This window comes from Dermochelys coriacea, chromosome 16 (genome assembly GCF_009764565.3).
Source record: "Dermochelys coriacea isolate rDerCor1 chromosome 16, rDerCor1.pri.v4, whole genome shotgun sequence".
In the NCBI taxonomy this organism is placed as follows: Eukaryota; Metazoa; Chordata; order Testudines; family Dermochelyidae; genus Dermochelys; species Dermochelys coriacea.
Window position 1 is genome coordinate 26304481 of NC_050083.1, and position 13809 is coordinate 26318289.

At 42.5% G+C, this 13809-nt stretch overlaps 1 protein-coding gene across 10 annotated transcripts in view; it reads right to left on the reverse strand.

Annotated features, from left to right (window-relative positions):
* GARNL3 (GTPase activating Rap/RanGAP domain like 3) overlaps positions 1-13809 on the reverse strand; it is a 209786-nt gene that overhangs the window by 140762 nt on the left and 55215 nt on the right. For 9 of the 10 annotated variants that reach the window (XM_043498770.1, XM_038374925.2, XM_038374927.2 and 6 more), the window contains one exon: positions 12746-12820. Coding sequence is in view for 6 of the 10 variants with exons in the window: in XM_038374925.2 (XP_038230853.1) it covers positions 12746-12820 (75 nt within the window). In the remaining 4 variants the exon portion in view is untranslated. Of the gene's footprint in view, positions 1-409; positions 788-12745; positions 12821-13809 lie in introns of those variants that run through there. The other variant, XM_043498772.1, reaches the window with a different exon arrangement.

Consider the following 13809-nt stretch of genomic DNA (forward strand, 5'->3'; position numbering starts at 1 on the left):
TGCATAAACAGGGCACTTGAGTAGGAGTAGGGAGATTATATTACCTCTGTACTGGAATACTGAAAGCAGTTCTGCTGTCCACAATTCAAAGAGAACGTTAATAAACTGGAGAGGGCCATACAAGTTAGAGAGGGTTCAGAGCAGAGCCACAACAATGGTTAAAAGACCGGAGAACATGCTTTACAGTGAAAGACAACATGCTCTCTTTAACAAAGAGAAAGTTAAGGTGTGATTATACAGTTAATAAGTACCTACATGGGGAACAGAAATTTGATAGAGGGATCTTCAATCTAGCAAAGATATAACAACCACCAACAGCTGGAAGTTGAAGCTAGACAATACAAACTAGAAATAAGGCACAATTTTGTTTTTAAAATAGTGAGAGTAATTAAACAATGGAACAACTTACCAAGGGTCGTGGTGGATTCTCCATCACTGGAAATTTTTAATCAACATTGGATGTTTTTCTAAAAGATATGTTCTCATTCAAACGGGAATTAACTGAGGGAAGTCCTATGAAGGAGATCAGACTACTTGATGATAGTCCTGTGACAGACTGAACCCTCCCATCTGGGATACCACCTCATGTGCTGGGGTCCCACTGGTTCTGCCTGTTCCACCAGCCTGGGTTTCCTCACCCTGTCCTAGTTGTGCCAGGCCCTCAAACCTTCTCCATCGTGTACGTACACGTACACATACACACACAGGTAGGGACACACCCAGCTGCAAATGGACACAGAGACCATGAGATCAGCTATGTGTGGGAGGAATCAGCTCAGGGATTCACCCAGCACTCATGTGCACATCCCCTTTGGGGTGTAAACCCAAAATAATATTGTCTTGTACTGTATAGAAAAATCTACACAGCGCAAGCTCATAAAAATTGCCCTCTCCCTCAAAGTAGAAAGAGATAAGCACAGCTTCTTGACCTCCCCCCCAAGATATGAATTGCACAAACTGAGTTATGTTATAACCAAGAAATAAGTTTATTAACTACAAAAGGTAAATTTTAAAGTGATTATAAGGGATAGGAAACAGAACAAAGTAGATTACCGAGCAAATAAAACAAAACACACAAACTAAGCTTAATACATTCAAGAAACAGGTTACAAAATGTAATTTCTCACCCTAAATGTTGTTTTAGGCAAGTTGCAGAATTTCTGTAGCTTAGAGTTCCAGTTATTTCTCTTTACAGACTGAACCCCTATCTCAGCCTGGATTCAAACCTGCCTTTCCCTTCAGGTGTTTTTAGCAGTCTTCCTTCCTGGGCAGGCAATGCAGGAGAGTCCTGAATGCCTTAAATAGAATTTACCAGGTGACATCATTAGATGACCCTGCGGTGTTAAAGCAACATCCCAGGAAGCTCCTCAGGAAAGTGGGAGATCAGTATCTCCAAAGTTCTATTGTCCTTCTTAAATGGCTCATTCAGGCTGATTGTCTACTGTCTGGTGGGCATTCCCCCAAATACACACACAGTTGTAATTGTTACATAGTCAATATTCCTAACTTTAGATACAGAAATGATACATTCATACAAATTGGATATACACATTCAGTAGATTATAACCTTCTCATTGATACCTCACATAACCCATCTTGCATAAAACATATCTTAGTTATGATGTATTCGTATCATAACATTTCTGTGAAGAATATGGGGGGTAATGTCACAAGTCCCTCCTCCTAGCCTTAAAAATCTATATCTAATAAATAAATATGAATACGATATGCCTTCTGTGCCATGTAGTTAGGAGTTCTAAAATAGAAATTTAATTATAAGGCACACAATAGATATCGAGAGATGATTTTGAGAGATTTCTAACATTACACATTTTTCTCACTTGTGGACTTAAGCATCAGTCTCCCACTTTATGCACCTAGAGGCCAACATTTAGGCATCACTGGTGTTCACAAGCCAGGTTCAGCTGCCACATAACCCTGCAGGCACCTAAACTCCCTAGGAGCCAGAGTTTCCACCATTAAAGTCGCTGAAGTTCTTAACTTTTGGCAGCTGGGCATATACACAGCCATGTAAGTCCCGATACCATCGAACATCTTGGCACCTAACTCACGTCTAAGCTTAAGCCCCACTGGGACCCACAAATTAGCACTCTCCTACCTATCTTGCCCTCAGGACCCAATCTGAGGTATGTGTTATGATAATGGTGCTTAATACCTCTCCTCCCCCTATGACTTTTAGCTTAGTGGTTAGAACACTCACCCAGGATGTGAGAGAAGCAGGTTCAATTCCACTATATATAAATAATTAAAGATTAATGTGCATCTGGACTGGAACACCCATAGGCAGACATCTCTGAAGAACCACAGTTACTTCACAGGGTGAGTAACCATTTCTCGTTCCCTTTAAGTAGCAATATGAGTTAGAAGTAATCAATGTCTCTGTAAATCATTTGCAACCATAAATGTTCTCAACATTTTGAAAAATGAAGACTTTAGAATGTTTATAAAAGAAATCAATTTCAGTAAGAATGTGTGCAAGATTTTTTGTATCGGTTTACACTAAAGGTTTTTCTCTTTGCAAATGGGAAGGATGAGGAAGCCCTTTCAGTTTATAGCTCTGATAACACGTCATAAGAATCAGTCTTCTTTTGAATATCTTGAATAAAGATCATCTTTACATTGTTTTATACAACCAGTTCTCTTTCTAACATTAATATCTTATAGAGTTTGTTTTATTGAGATAAAATTTATGTCCATACCAAACTGCTGTCTGGCACAAATAGGATGTGTCTTGTTCTTTGAGAAAACACTCTTGTTGTTTGCCTTTGAACCAAATGGTTTCTAGTTTTATCATTTACTATTCGTAATACATTGACAATATGCTGTTAAAGATACATATCAGATATTCTATATAAAGCACAATTACTAATACATAAATATTTAAAACATAGTATAAAAGAAAACAGTACTGAAGTTAAACCAAAATAGAAGTTAAAAGCTGCATCCCAGAATGTGTGTGTAATGTAGTAATTATGGTTTTATAGCTAAGGAGGTGTCATTCTCTTTGACACTTGGGGTGGAATTCACAAGAGGGACTTAGGCACTGTGAAGCTGAGCAGGGAGCTGTCTAGGACAGTCAATAGGAAATGTTGAAGAGAGGGATGTGGCCTGGGTCAGGGCCCTCAAAGGGAGCTAGGTCTCTGTCTCCACTTGAGATTCAAGGCACTGAAGCCTGTCCTGTACTTAGGTGCCTAAGCCAGGTCAGTTATTTTACAAGAAAAACCAAAGTGATGGAGCCCACACTTTTGACCTTTATCCCTGTGGTTAGAGCACTCACCCAGCATGAGAGAGCCCTGGGTTCAATTCCTGATGTGGAGCAGAGATTAGAACTTGGGTCATCTACCTCCCAGGAGAGGGTGCTAACCTCTGAGCTATGGGTTATGTTAGGGTGGGTTTCTTGCAGTCTCTGTTGAAACTGTTCAATTTTTTAAATAAATAAATATTGAATAAGGCAGGGGGACTGGAACTTGGGTCTCCTACCTCCCAGAAGAATGCCCAGAATCACTGGGCTATGGAGTCATTCTCATGCTCTCTGTTCCTTCTCTACTGCAAAGCTCCATGGCAAAAAACTCTGAAGTAGAGAGGACGGCGACAGATAGTGGAGCATCCACAGTGACACACTCAAAGAGCCACAGTTACTGCACAGGGTGAGTAACCATTTCTTCTTCTTTAAGTAGTGTCCCTACAGGCACGCCACTCTACATCACTAGCAAGCAGTACCCTCTACGGAGAGGCATGACTTTGGAGTCGAGTCCAAGATTGAGGACAGTACAATAGAGAATACTGCATCAGAAGCTAAGCCTTGGGTAAACACATAGGGTTCGGAAAGATATGAATGGAGGTACAAGTTGCAGCTCTACATATTTCTGTGACTAGAACGTTCCTAAGAAAAGCTATCAAAGTAGAAAGGGATCTTGTGAAGTGAGTTAATACTCTAGAAAGTTACAGATCATGAGACTGGTAACAGGTAATGGATATCTGGCTCCATCTAGAGAGTCTTTGCTTGGAAATTGGAGATCCAATTCTGTCCACAATGGAAAAAAATAATCTGGGAGATTTTCTGAAGTGTTTAGTCCTGCCTAGGTCAAAGGCTAATGCCCTTCTGACATTGAGTGTACTTAATGCCACATATTTTCCTTATTCAGATGTGCTTTAGGGGGAAAAAACTGGAATGTGGATAGGTTGGATTATGTTGACATCTGATGATATCTTTGGTAAGAACTTGAGGTATGGTTGTAATGTGACCTTATTCTTAAAAAATACTGTGAATGGAGCCTATGCCATCAGAGCCCCTCTCTCTCCCCTACTGTTTGAGCAGAAGTAATGGCTATGAGAAAGGCCATTTTCACAGACAAGCGTAGAAGGGAGCTGATAGCCATACTTTCAAAGGGCGAGGGGGGGGGGGGAGGGCTCATAAAAGGTATGTAAGCACCAAGTTGAATCCCAAACTGGAGTAGGGCATGTGACTTGTGGAAAGAGGTTCCCCAGTCCCCTAAGAAATATCATCATTGTAGGATGAGTCAGCATGGAAAAACCCTCCATCATAGGATGGAAGGCTGTAATAGATGACAAATGTACTCTAACGTAGCTCAGAGACAACCCAGTCAGTTTTAGATCGAAAATGTAATCTGATATATCTGACAGAAGAGAGGAATTAGGTGAAAGATGTCAGTAACAGCAGTGACAATCTCATCCACATTTGTAGGTAGGTATTACGAGCGGATTGTTTTCTACTATATAATAGCACTCTCTCTAAATCTTCAGAACAGATTGATGTTTCTAATCCTGCAAATCAATTAGCCATGCCTTGAGTCAAAGAACCTCAAGACTTTGATCAGCACCCCGAGAGAGAAGATGGGAACGGTCCAGAGAGTGATCAGTCAACCCATAATGAGCTTGGTGAGGTAAAGGAACTATGTTTGTCTTGGCCATGTCAGAACTATGGCTGTCCTTGTCTTTCCTTACTTTGATCAATACTTTGTCTATCAAGGGAGCTGGAGGAATGCATACAGGAGACTTGAACTCCAGTGAAGGAGGAAGGCCTCTCCCAATGAGCGCCAATCAAGTCCGCTTCTCAAGCGGAACTGGGAACTCTTCTTGCTCTTTACAGTGGCAATCAGGTCTACCTGCAGGATGCACCAGCACAAAAATATGTAGTGGAAGCTAACTCCCATTCAGGATCTTGTGAGAAACACCTGCTGAGGGTATCTGCTGTGAACTTTTGCACACCTCTGCTGAGGTGTAAGCTGCTGAGATGTTGATCCGATTTCAAAACACCAATTTGAGAGGCTCACTGCTTTGGCACAGACGGAAGGCGATCTTACTTTCCCTTGACAGTTGATATAAAACATGTTATAACATGTTTGTCATGATCTTCATATACTTGTCCCTGATCAGTGGAAGGAAATAGAGACTGACTGCTCTGAGTTCCAGTAAGCTGATGTGCAGGATAGCTTCAAGAGATGACCACCTGCCTTGAGAAGTGAGAGTGTCTAGATGGGCTCCCCATCCCGATAAGGATGCATCAGTTATCACTAGCATTGAAAATGGCTGAGCAAAAGGGACCCCTGTGCAAACATTTTGTCCTTCCACTAATCAAGGGACTTTTTCCACAATGAAAGGCATTAAGAGTAGTTTGTTCAAACTGTGTTTGTTCAGCGAATAAACAGTTCTGAACTACCCCGGAGGTCATGCATGTGAAGTCTCACATGGCTTATCACAAAAACACCAACTGCCATATGCCCCAACAGCTCTAGACAGTTTCTGGCCAAAGTTTGGGGTCTAATCTGGACTCTGGTGACTAAGTTGGCTAGGGCTATGAATCTGTGCAGGGGGAGATATGCTTTGGCTGCTATTGCATGCAAGTGAGCTACTATGAACTCCAAACTTTGTATGGGGGTTAGGGTGGACTTCAGGACGTTTAACTACAGTCCCAGTCTGAAAAATAGATCTATGGCCCTTTGAGTGGCCAACAAGGATTTGTTGTAGGAGAATCCCTTGAGAAGCCACCACTGAGAGAACTTTTGAGAACACTCTGGTGCTGAGGAGAGACCAAATGGAAGCACCCTCTCTTGGAAACGCTCTTTCCCCAGAGTGAAGTGGAGGAACCTTCTATGGGAATGGTGAATCACTATATAAAAGTACGTATCCTGGAGGTCAGGGGTTGAGAACTAACCCCAGTGAGGGAATTATTGCTTCAAGAGTTACCATCCTAAACTTCTGAACCTTTACAAATCTGTTGAGTAATCTTAGATCTAGAATGGGTCTCTAACCGCCATTCTTTTTTGGAACCGGGAAGTATCTGGAATAAAACCCCTTCTCTTGGTGTTGTGTAGAAGCTGGTTCTATAGCACCCTAATTCAGGAGAGAGCCTATTTCCGGTCATAGAAGGTGCTCATGAGAGGAGTCCCTGAAGACAGATAGGGAAGTGGGGTGGGATGGTGGGAGTGAAATAAAGTGGATGGAATTTCTTGTTTAAATCATCTTGGCAGAAGTGAAAGAGGTGGTCACTGAAGTAAGGGAGAAAAGCAGATGGATGCAGGAGGTATTAATGGGAATGGTAACCAGCACCTCAACCACCCCATCAAAATTGATGTTTCTAAGTTGTCAGTTGTGAGGTCAATGCCTCAGAGGTAGATGGTCGCCTCTGGCAGGAAACCGAGAAGAACGATATCTCTGCGCTATCTGGGACTTACTGAACTTTCTTTTCTGTGCAGGTGTGTAAATTTGCAAAAGAACGCAACGTGGCCCTTAAGTCTTAAGGTACATAGAAACTCATCAGTCTTTTCTGCAAACAGCTTCGATCTGTCAAAAGGAAGATCCCTCAACTGTATTTTGGACTTCCCTCAGAAACCCCTATAGCTGAAGCCAGGACCTCTTGCTAAAGTCGAACTGTTTGCTTGCCTTGCACCAGAGATTAACCAAACTCTGGTTGTGCCCCTATGACCAACTAAGCAGCACAACTGACAAAGGAGTTCTTTGTGTCAGTAACTATTACAAACACAAGAGAAGGTTCACTCTGCTTGCAGCTCAGTGGTCAGAATAAAATGGAAAGATTAAATGCCAAGCATCTGTACTTGCATTAGAGGGGTAACTTCTGTTTCCTGGGAGTCAACTGGCCAGTCTTAGGATAGAAAAGAGAAAGGACACCATCCCATGGGACTGTTGGATAGCAATGGCAGACTCTCAGGACCCAAGTCTGGCAGACCTGGGCCCAAGCTGCATCCATACTGCAAAATGATGGAGTTTGGACCCGAGTCCCCATGGGGCCCAAGCGCGAATCCTCTACTACTGCAGAGTCCTGGGACCTGGAGCTGAGTCAGACAGAATCATAGAATATCAGGGTTGGAAGGGACCTCAGGAGGTCATCTAGTCCAACCCCCTGCTCAAAGCCGGACCAATCCCCAACTAAATCATCCCAGCCAGCGCTTTGTCAAGCCTGACCTTAAAAACCTTAAAGGAAGGAGATTCCACCACCTCCCTAGGTAAAGCATTCCTCCTAGTGAAAGTTTTTCCTAATATTCAACCTAAACCTCCCCCATTACAACTCGAGACCATTACTCCTTGTTCTGTCATCTGTTTCCACTGAGAACAGTCTAGATCCATCCTCTTTGGAACCCCCTTTCAAGTAGTTGAAAGCAGCTATCAAATCCCCCCTCATTCTTCTCTTCCACAGACTAAACAATCCCAGTTCCCTCAGCCTCTCCTCATAAGTCATGTGTTCCAGTCCCCTTATCATTTTTGTTGCTCTCCGCTGGACGCTTTCCAATTTTTCCACATCCTTCTTAAAGTGTGGAGCCCAAAACTGGACACAGTACTCCAGATGAGGCCTCACCAATGTCAAATAGAGGGGAACGATCACGTCCCTCGATCTGCTGGCAATGCCCCTAGTTATACATCCCAAAATGCCATTGCCCTTGTTGGCAACAACAGCACACTGTTGACTCATATCCAGCTTCTCGTCTACTGTAATCCCTAGGTCCTTTTCTGCAGAACTGCTGCCTAGCCATTCGGTCCCTAGTCTGTAGCGGTGCATGGGATTCTTCTGTTCTAAGTGTAGGACTCTGCACTTGTCCTTGTTGAACCTCATCAGATTTCTTTTGGCCCAATCCTCTAATTTGTCTAGGGCCCTCTGTATCCTATCTCTACCCTCCAGCGTATCTACCTCTCCTCCCAGTTTAGTGTCATCTGCAAACTTGCTGAGGGTGCAATCCACGCCATCCTCCAGATCATTAATGAAGATATTAAACAAAACCGGCACGAGGACCTACCCTTGGGGCACTCCACTTGATACTGGCTGCCTACTAGACATGGAGCCATTGATCACTACCCATTGAGCCCGACAATCTAGCCAACTTTCTAGCCACCTTATAGTCCATTCATCTAGCCCATAATTCTTTAACTTGCTGGCAAGAACACTCTGGGAGACCATGTCAAAAGTTTTACTAAAGTGAAGGAATAACATGTCCACTGCTTTCTCCTCATCCACAGAGCCAGTTATCTCGTCATAGAAGGCAATTACGTTAGTCAGGCAAGACTTGCCCTTGGTGAATCCATGCTGACTGTTCCTGATCACTTTCCTCTCCTCTAAGTGCTTCAGAATTGATTCCTTGAGGCCTGCTCTATGATTTTTCCAGGGACTGAGGTGAGGCTGACTGGTCTGTAGTTCCCCGGATTCTCCTCCTTCCATTTTTTAAAGATAGGCACTACATTAGCCTTTTTCCAGTCATCCGGGACTTCCCCCGATCACCATGAGTTTTCAAAGATAATGGCCAATGGCTCTGCAATCACATCCGCCAACTCCTTTAGCACTCTCGGATGCAGCGCATCTGGCCCTGTGGACTTGTGCTCGTCCAGCTTTTCTAAAGATTCCCGAACCACTTCTTTCTCCACAGAGGGCTGGTCACCTCCTCCCCATGCTGTGCTGTCCGGTACAGTAGTCTGGGAGCTGACCTTGTTTGTGATGACAGAGGCAAAAAAAGCATTGAGTACATTAGCTTTTTCCACATCCTCTGTCACTAGTTTGCCTCCCTCATTCTGTAAGGGGCCCACACTTGCTTTGACTTTCTTCTTGTTGCTAACATACCTGAAGAGTAACAAGAAGGGTTTCTTAACATCTCTTGCTAGCTGCAACTCCAGGTTTGATTTGGCCTTCCTGATTTCACTCCTGCATGCCCAAGCAATATTTTTATACTCTTCCCTGGTCATTTGTCCAATCTTCCACTTCTTGTAAGCTTCTTTTTTGTGTTTAAGATCAGCAAGGATTTCACTGTTAAGCCAACCACTGTTATGGTCACCTGCCATATTTACTATTCTTTCTACGCATTGGGATGGTTTGTCCCTGTAACCTCAATAAGGATTCTTTAAAATACAGCCAGCTCTCCTGGACTCATTTCTCCCTCATGTTATTCTCCCAGGGGATCCTGCCAATCAGTTCCCTGAGGGAGTCAAAGTCTGCTTTTCTGAAGTCCAGGTCTGTATTCTGCTGCTCTCCTTTCTTCCTTGTGTCAGGATCCTGAACTCGACCATCTCATGGTCACTGCCTCCCAGGTTCCCATCCACTTTTGCTTCCCCTATTAATTCTTCCCGGTTTATGAGCAGCAAGTCAAGAAGAGCTCAGCCCCTAGTTGGTTCCTCCAGCACTTGCACAAGGAAATTATCCTCTACACTTTCCAAAATCTTCCCAGGATTGTCCGTGCACCACTGTATTGCTCTCCCAGCAGATATCAGGGTGATCGAAGTCTCCCATGAGAACCAGGGCCTGCGATCTAGTAACTTCCACGAGATGCCGGAAGAAAGCCTCGTCCACCTCATCCCCCTGGTCCGGTGGTCTATAGCAGACTCCCACCACGACATCACCCTTGTTGCTCACACTTCTAAACTTAATCCAGAGACTCTCAGGTTTTTCTGCAGTTTCATACTTGAGCTCTGAGCAGTCATACTGCTCCCTTACATACAATGCAACTCCCCCACCTTTTCTGCCCTGCCTGTCCTTCCTGAACAGTTTATATCCATCCATGACAGTACTCCAGACATCCTAGTCATCCCACCAAGTCTCTGTTATTCCAATCACATCATAATTCCTTGACTGTGCCAGGACTTCCAGTTCTCCCTGCTTGTTTCCCAAGGCTTCTTGTATTTGTGTATAGGCACTTGAGATAAGTCGCTGATCGTCTCTCTTTCTCAGTACGAGGCAGGAGCCCTCCCCTCTCGCGCGCTCCTGCTTGTGCTTCCTCCCAGTATCGCACTTCTCCACTTACCTCAGGGCTTTGGTCTCCTTGGATTTGTGTAGACGAAGGGGGGATTTGGGCTCAAGTCTGAGTCTGCGCCTGGGCTTACTCTGCAGTGTAGGCATGCCCTTGGACTACTGTGTTAACTCTTGCACTCTCTGTCAGTCTATTCATTTCATCTATACAACCAAGCACACAGCAGCAATACTACAACTACAAAGAACAAAGAAGCTGCACACCACCACATCAAGAAGCGGCAACCTTCCAGCCCAGCACTGCTTCTACAACAGGATCACATTACCCAAAACTTTGACATGCACTGATGAGATGAAGCACTGCATTTATTTTTTTCTTGTAAAACTTTTAAATGGGTACCAAAATGCTATTATAATTTAAAGGTATCTAACAAGTTTCTCCTGTTAAACATCACTGTTTAAAGTTTAAACTATGTACTCATGGAAAGGAGACATAAGCTAACCTTTGTAAATGGAGAGAAAAATTGGGACTTAGACTATTAAGAATCTTAAATTTAAATTAATTTGCCTGTCTCGGGAACTCTCCTTAAATGGCATCTTTTAAATAGCTGAATTTAAATATTTCTTTGGTTTCAGAAGACTTAGTTAATATCACTCACTATATGATCATATATAAACTGTTTAAGCATAGTAAACCAAATACAATTCTCCAACCCTGAAACAAAATTCCTTGTCCCATCTACAAACTGTTTTAGTGCTCAGTGATACACTAAGACAGGACTCTACTGATTTGGGAACTAATATACTTTGATCTTATCTTACGTAGAGAAGAGTGTCTCCACCAGAGAGGGCCCAACTCTTATGGTGTAATCTCCATTAAAAACTCTCCATAGACACAAATACAGAAGAGATTCCAACTGAAGTAAGTGAAGCATTTATTGCTTATGCTCTGTTTTTGTTTTATTTTCTCCCTTTCCCTTTCATTAGTAATAAACTAATCCTAATTAATAATTGTGATTATTTTGCTTATCTTTAGTTGTGCTGTCCCTAGAGCATAGCAAGAACCCCATTTAACTAAAATAATACATCACATCCCTGAAATGGCATTAAGAGAAACAATTACTGTTTCTTGTTTCTCAAGATTATAACTTTTTAGTAATTTTTAGGATGTTACTTGGTGCTCAATACCTTAAAACATCCCTTTCAACCACACAAAAGTTTTTTCTTCAGTAATGCATGCTAAGCAACTGACTTACTGAAATCATCCCAATGCCCCTATCACTTCAAAAATGAAAATTATTATTTATGATTTTCATTAGATGTTTGAACAAACAAATTTGAAGCTACCTATGCAGATGGGAACATAGAGGGCAATATTCCTCTAGATGCAGATAGCCAATATAATGCCCTCTGCAGCACTTAAATCCTGTATTGAGGCTATGTTGGGTGATGGCAGTGTGGGGCTCAGGTGGAGTTAATAAAGAGAATGGTTGTTCACGTGGGACCAACATGAAGGGCAGGGCTGGGGTAAAGTCATGGGATTATAACAGAACCTGTTCAAATGGTCTGGAAGATTCTAACACCCTTGTTTTCTTCCTTTCCTCAACTCATCCTTTAACATCCCCATATTAGGCCACCTTCCTTCAGAATGAGCAGGGCCTGTACACAATTCCCTCCAGAATCTATCAGCTCTGATCCTGAAATCTTTAAGGAAAAGAGGGAAGGATTTTGCAAAGCAACATGGAGGATGTCTCTGCACCACTTCTGGTCCCTGCGAGGAAGGAAGGAGCTATCTTGAGTTTTGAATTTAGATTGCCCATGATGTGTCACACGTGGCCAGCCAGGCTGATATAAAATACATGCATTTTAAATTAAATATACTGACTCACATGAGAAAGTCTGGGGATAGAAGTAGCAGAGCTGGAAGTAGGATTATACCTTGATCAGGATTCTATATCTCATCTCAAAAATGTAGGAAAAGAATTTTATATCAAGAACATAATTTCTAATATTCTACATTACACACATACAACCATACTGGATCAGATTAGTCGTCACTCAGATCATCCAATCCTGCATTATGACTCTGGTACAGGTTTACATCAGATGCTTCAGCAAACTCCCACCCTCCCTGCAGTAATGTATCCAGCTAATTGTGAAATGATTGGTAAGGGGCCCTTTTCTGCCCCAAGTTCACCAATTTATATTCTACAGTGTAAGGCTAGGTTATCCTTCACTATATCAAATATCTATTTTTAGAGTTAGAAGACTTAGAGGAACCAGACATATCCATGAATGCTTCTGAGAGGAAAGTGCTCTGACAATGCCCAATCATTGCAGCCAAATAAACTTCCTCGCATTGAATATCAACCTTGTATATTGAATTAATGACCTCCTGAGATCTCTTCCAACCCTAATCTTCTATGATACAACACTTCAGAAATTCAAAAATGCTGTTACTTAATTGATTTATCTTTAAATAGGAAAAGGCAATAGATATAAACAGGGGCTTTTTCTTACCTCATCAGAAGATCCGTTTTCCACTCGGAAACGTCCAGCTCTTTGAATGGCTCCATCAGCATCACTAGATATAAGCTGTGAAAAAAAGAGTTAAAGTTAGAGATACAAAGTTCTGACTTCAAAAGCCTCCACCTAATCAGAAATTAAACAACACTTTGGCTTTCACCATCTTAGCCAGAGGTGTGCAACCTGTCCTTCCCCCTCTCCTCCGAAGATAATTATTACTCTGAGTTGAGCTTATCAATTTGGCCAACAAAAGACAACTTCCACCAAAAATTTACTCATTGTAAGGACTCAGGCAGGGAATGGGCTATTATGTACACCTGCTGGAGTGGCTTGCCTACTACAAATTACAAGTTTTTTTTGGTCTCAAATTTTGGCTGCACTGACATGCAGGCTGGATACTGAGAGGCCCCGACTATGAGAGATGCAATTCCACTAACTGATTACCAGAAGGCAGACAGTTTTACACAAGGAGAGAAAACTAGGCTGCCTGGACCATGACACATGCATACTGTGATGGGTTGGACCCCCCTCCTGGGGTGCCACCTGATGTGCTGGGGTCTCACTGAGCCCACCCTTCCACCAGCCTGGGTTTCCTCACCTTGTTTTTGCCATGCTAGGCTCTCAAGCCTTCTCCAGCACACACACAGGTAAGGCCACATCCAGTTGCAGACAGACTGAAATCAGCTCCATGTGGAAAGTCTTAGTTAGAATGGCCAGCACTCACGTGCATACCTCGTTTGGGGTATAAACCCAAAATAATATTGTCTTGCGCTATATAGAAAAATCTGTACAGCGCAAGCTCATAAGAATTGGCACTTTTCCTCAATGTGGAGAGAGATATGCACAGCCTTTTGAATCTTACAAACTGGGTTTTGGAATAAACTAAAAACAAGTTTATTAACTATGAAAGGTAAATTTTAAAGTGATTATATGGGATAGAAAATAGAACAAAGCAGATTACTGAGCAAATAAAACAAAACACGCAAACTAAGCTTAACACACTCGAGAAACAGGTTACAAAATGTAATTTCTCACCCTAAATGTTTTAGGCAAGTTGC